Source organism: Arachis hypogaea, chromosome 11 (assembly GCF_003086295.3).
Source record: "Arachis hypogaea cultivar Tifrunner chromosome 11, arahy.Tifrunner.gnm2.J5K5, whole genome shotgun sequence".
NCBI classification, from domain to species: domain Eukaryota; kingdom Viridiplantae; phylum Streptophyta; class Magnoliopsida; order Fabales; family Fabaceae; genus Arachis; species Arachis hypogaea.
Genome location: NC_092046.1, coordinates 15,252,417 through 15,257,545, shown reverse-complemented (window position 1 = coordinate 15,257,545; position 5,129 = coordinate 15,252,417). Strand labels below are relative to the sequence as shown.

At 41.2% G+C, this 5,129-nt stretch overlaps 1 protein-coding gene across 1 annotated transcript; it reads right to left on the bottom strand.

The window, feature by feature from the left end:
- Positions 1–834: 834 nt before the first annotated feature.
- On the bottom strand, positions 835–2,004 carry LOC114924655 (2-hydroxyisoflavanone synthase-like). The gene is given in 3 exon segments (XM_029289900.1): positions 835–963; positions 966–1,393; positions 1,989–2,004. Coding segments are annotated over 3 exon segments (573 nt in total).
- Between the last annotated feature and the right edge of the window lie 3,125 nt (positions 2,005–5,129).

The window sequence follows — 5,129 nt, the reverse complement described above, 5'->3', positions numbered from 1 at the left end:
TGGGTGATTCTGAGCAACATGATGGGGTGTTTTGCTTTGGTGATCCTGGTGGTGCACTGGGCCATGATTTTTCTGGAGATGTCATGAAAGCTAGCTATGGAGCCATTTGGAAGGGTGTTGAACCATTTGATTGCGGGGCCGGCTAAGGTTATCGAGAAGGCCTTACACCGGACCATGTCGGCGGCTCCTTCTAGGTTCATCCTGCCCTCGAAGGCCGTTAGGTGTTCTTGGGGATCTTTGGTCCCGTCGTATTTCATGTCAGTGGGCTTGTTGAAGTCCTTCAGCAGTTTGGCTCTCAAGGATTTTTCTGTGAACGGGATGGCTTCCATTATCACGTGCATGTTTCCTGCTCGTTTGGCCTCCCGATGGTGCCGTCAGTCGTCTTCTCCGCGTCGGTGTTTCGGGTCTAGGAAAATGCTGTGGTCGTGCCATTTGCTGTGTCGTTGCTCAGGCGGCCTGGTGTTCCTGGTATTGCAGTGAGATCAGGTCCTGGAGGTCACTTGGCTTACGTGCTCCGGGTGGTACCATTCTTTGGGTGTAACTCGGCCTTTGAGGTTTTGCACCCTGAGGTACAGCTGTTGGATTATCTGGATCGCCTTTTCTCCCAGGCCGTCGGGTGGCCAGGCTTCAGTAGGAGGATGGTTGTCTTCTCTTGGTTATTGCTAGGTTGGGGTTGGTTGGCGATGTGCCGCGCTTGTTATCCTCCCGTGGGTGGGAGGAGTGTTATCTTGGAGTTCGGGAGTTGGGCTTTGTGGGTTTGAGTTGGGGTGTTGGCTGGAGGATTGCTCCTCAAGGTTCTCCGTCATGCCGCCACGATTTGGCAATCCCCCGCATCTATGCAAGAACCTTGAGAACTTTCTTGATCTCATGGCTCCTGAGAGGTCTGAGCTTGGCCACGGTGGTGACGTTAAGGAGGTCGTTCATGATGAGCTTCCTTATGAATTTTCAGTAAGGTCCGAAGGGGGGATCATGGCGACAGAGTTGTCAAAGGTGAGGTGGCGGATGGCACAGGTTTGGAACCTGGTGTTGAAGGAGGTGACCTCGTGGGTTTGGAGGGAGAGCTTGAAGAGTTCAAAAGAAGAAGCAACCACGGTGGGCATGGAGCCGAAGTAGAGGGAGAAGATGGAGCCATGGCGCTTGGAGAGACGGATGAGGGAGTGGTGAATGAGAGGGTCCAAGAGGTGGAGGTGTCCCACTAAAGGGAGGTGAGACTTTGGGCTCAGAGGATTTGGAATTTCACCGTTGGAGGAGGGCGAAGGTGCATAAAGAGTGTTATCACTAAGAAGGTGATTGCAAGTATCATTGTTCCTTTGGGATTTCGCCGTTGGAATAGGGCGAAGGTGTGTTATCACTGCAAAGGTGATGCAAGTTAAAGAAACATTATTCCTTTTTGCTCTCAGTTACAAGCAAGAAATCAAGTGAGTGAATTTGAGGATTGCTCTTCTGGGTTATCCGCCATGCCGCCACGACGTTGCGAATTCCCCACAGACGATGCCAATGTACTGGATGCCTCCGGTACGGGTTGAGAGATGGATCAGGAACTTGCAGGTCGAAGCGAATGCCGAATTATTTGACTGGAGTAATGGGGGGTGGTACCTGTAAAGACACTCCGACGCTCAAGTCAGAATAGATCTAAAAGGTAGAAGGTGTGAGGAATGAATGAATACCTGGAGGGACCTGGGTCCTCTATTTATAGGTGATGGTAGCTATCTTATCTTATCTTGTTTGGCTAAGATAAGTGAGACGTTTGAATTCGAAAGTTGGTTAGGAACTCTAGTGGGCTGGTTCCAGATCTTCTAGAAGGACGAAGCGGGTCGGACCCGGATAACCAGGTTCGGAGACCATTCCGGACGTAGGATCCGTGGGCCGAATCCGTAACAAAAAAAAAAAAAACAAGCAAAGCCAAATGTGGCTTATGCATGCATACATAAATATATATAACTATGACAGCTAATGAAAGCTTATCACCACAAATTTTTATCCATTACCATCATTACTAATCATGTTCACTTTGCATTACTCTCATTTTCTTTCATTCACCACCGAACCATTAAGAAAAATAAAGGAAGAGAGTGAATCGAGGGTGACGAGAAACCATGGAACCTTAACCCTTTTGAGCTCAATTTCTTGAGCTCCGTAATTCCAATAAAAAATCTAATCCGATAAAAGTGTTTGTATCTTTCTCCTCTACACTTTGGCATCACTTTTGTTCGGTAGAAACTGACGGTAACGTAGCTCCCCTTTCCATTGAGTTCAACCAATTGGAGTTTTAGGAGGCACAAACGATTTATGACGCTTTCCTCTTCAGCAGCTCGGTCAGAAAGCTTCTCCAGAATTTTCGTTGATTTTGATTTCATACGAAAGTAGGGGATTTTATTTTAAAATTAATAGTTTTCAATTTAATAATGCCCAAAAGTATAGTAAATAATTGCAAATATGTTAGTAATTATGTTGTTATTGAGTTTAGATTTTTGGTGTTTGTGACTGAGTTTTTGGTTATGAGAGTGAATGGAAATTGATTTCTTAATTAGAAGTAGTAAATTTGAGAATTTATAAATGATTTTACAAGAATTGGAATCATATGCTGATTATTGAGAACCTTATGTTTGAAAAGTGCTGATAGAAGACTGGTAAACTGTCGAGAAGTTATGGAAGTGAGGGAGCCCGTAAGCGTGGTGAAGTCGAGTCTTAAGTGGAGGTTCTGTTTGAGTTCTTATAAAAAATAAATGAAAAGGTGGTTTTGTTAATGACTAATGTGAAAAGAACATGATCGAAAGGTTTTGTAAAGTTTGAATGAACGTGCGAATTTTTTCTTTGGTTTTAATAGCAAAAGATTTGAAAGGGAGCTGAATTTTATTGAAATATAAAGAGACGTAACTTTAAAAAAATGATTTGATTATTGAAAACTTATTTAATATTTTGAACGGTGTGATTATTGAAAATGATTTGTTACTTGGTAATATTTTGAAAAGGGTTTGAAAGGTGGTTAGGTTGGGATCCTTGAAGCTATAGAAGTTTTTACAAAACTCTGAGGCTTTGGTTAAAGCATTATTTAAAAGAAAACTGGATTTAGGGTTCAAAATAGTTGATTTTTGAATTATCAAAAAAAGTACTATGTTTTAAGTTTAATCTATTGAGAAAAGATTTTTGTTTTAAGTTATAATTTGAGTTCGATTCATTAAGAAAAAGAGTTTTTATTAAACGTTACGAAGTTTGATTATTTAGAAACTAATCGATTTAAAGTTAAAATAGATGAGTGAATGGGTGGTGATGCGGAGGTGTAATTGATTATTTGGTGATGCGGAGGTATGTGTAATTAAGCGGTGATGCGGAGGTACATTTAATAATGCAGGTGAAGTGGAGGTGTGGGTATGCAATTGGTAATGTGGAGGCATAATAAAAAGAAAGGAAATGAGAACTAATGAAGGAAATAGATACTTAAGAGGAAAAAATGAGAAAGAATGAATAAGATAGATACTTGAAAAGGGTATGTTAAATAGGTCTTATGCCAAACTGCTAATCCGGAAGTGTCCACCTAACTGATAGCCTAAGGTTGCTAATGCAGGAATGTCCGCCTGACTGATAGCCTACGGTTGCTAATGCGAAAGTGCCCGCCTAACTGATAGCCTGAGATTGCTAATGCGGGAATGTTTGCCTAACTGATAGCCCGTTTCTACCATGATGCCAAAATATCCTAACTGACACGAGTTCGCCCATGATGATAATTGTGCCTGACTGACACGGTTAGAAACCATATTCGGGGTTCGTTCCGAGTAACGTCGGGTTGCGGGTAGACAACCGACGCGTGAGCTCATGGCCTGCATAGGAAAGACATGCATCATATTGTTTGCGCATTTGCATTTGATTGTGGTTGTTTATCTTGTTTATTTGTGATTGTGCTGTTGTCTTGGTGACTTGTTTGTATGCTTGATTGGACATTTTACTTGTGCTGTGGACTTAATAATGTGGTGGGAGCTAATGTTTGTAGATTGGATTTAGGTATATTATTTGCGATGCTGGCTTATTTAGATATTGCAATAATTGAGAAATGTTGTTAAGAGATAAGAAATTTTTAATGTGACGGAGATTTTGTTTAAGTAATGTAATTTAAAGAAAGGGTTTTACACGGCTTTAGGTAAGACTTAAGAAGGATTTCAAGGGTTTAATAAAGAAAACTGTTTCGTGTTATGAGTTAATTATTTATATATTATTCTGTATATTTTTTACGGCATTCGCTATCCCTACTGAGAACATGCGAGGACGACGGTCTCACCTCCCTACAGATCTTCTATTTCAACGACAGGCCCGGAAATCCTTGGCGCGGAGCCGCAACTGAACTACGAAGCTTTATGTACATATGTATCTGTATCTTCTGTATTTGGTTTAGCCATGGATTTTTCCTTCGCCATTTATTGTCTTTGATTTTTAGACGGGTAGGGCTTGTATTTGAGAATCTTGGTATATGTCTAAGTATATAACGCTAGGTGGTTATGCAGGTATATGCATCATTTTGGCTAAGTGATTAAAAGTAAAGACTTTTCATTTTCTTAATTAAAGTTTTGGTTCGTATTTGCGAAAGCTCAATATTAAATAAATGTAGTATATAAATAAAGGAATAGAGGTAAGTAACGCTCGGACTTTTAGTGCGATCATGAGATGCTAAAAGAACCCAGGTGTGATTGTTTAGGAGGCATATAAGATGCCACTTAAAAGAAGCCTCCAACCACACTAGATTTTTCTTTTTTTTTTTTTGGTCATACACACTCAAAAAGTTCTAGAGAAAAGGATAAATAGGTCTCTGACCTTTTGTCCCACGGACATTTTCGTCCCTGACCATTGAAAAATACTTTTAAGTCCCTGACCTTCACAAAACTTGGACAGATCAGTCCCTGACAGAGGCATTTGGACGGATCAGTCCCTGACGGAGGCATTTGAACGGAGGGACTGATCCGTCCAAATTTTGTGAAGATCAGAGACTTAAAAGTATTTTTCAAAAGTTCTATCACTATCCAGCTATAGCTGGGATTCGAACTTGGTATGTGGCTTCTATGAGGCCAACATATTGGCCATTGGTGCAATGCCTTTGCCACCCACTGGACTTTTCTGTTTTTTTTTTTTTCTTTAAATGT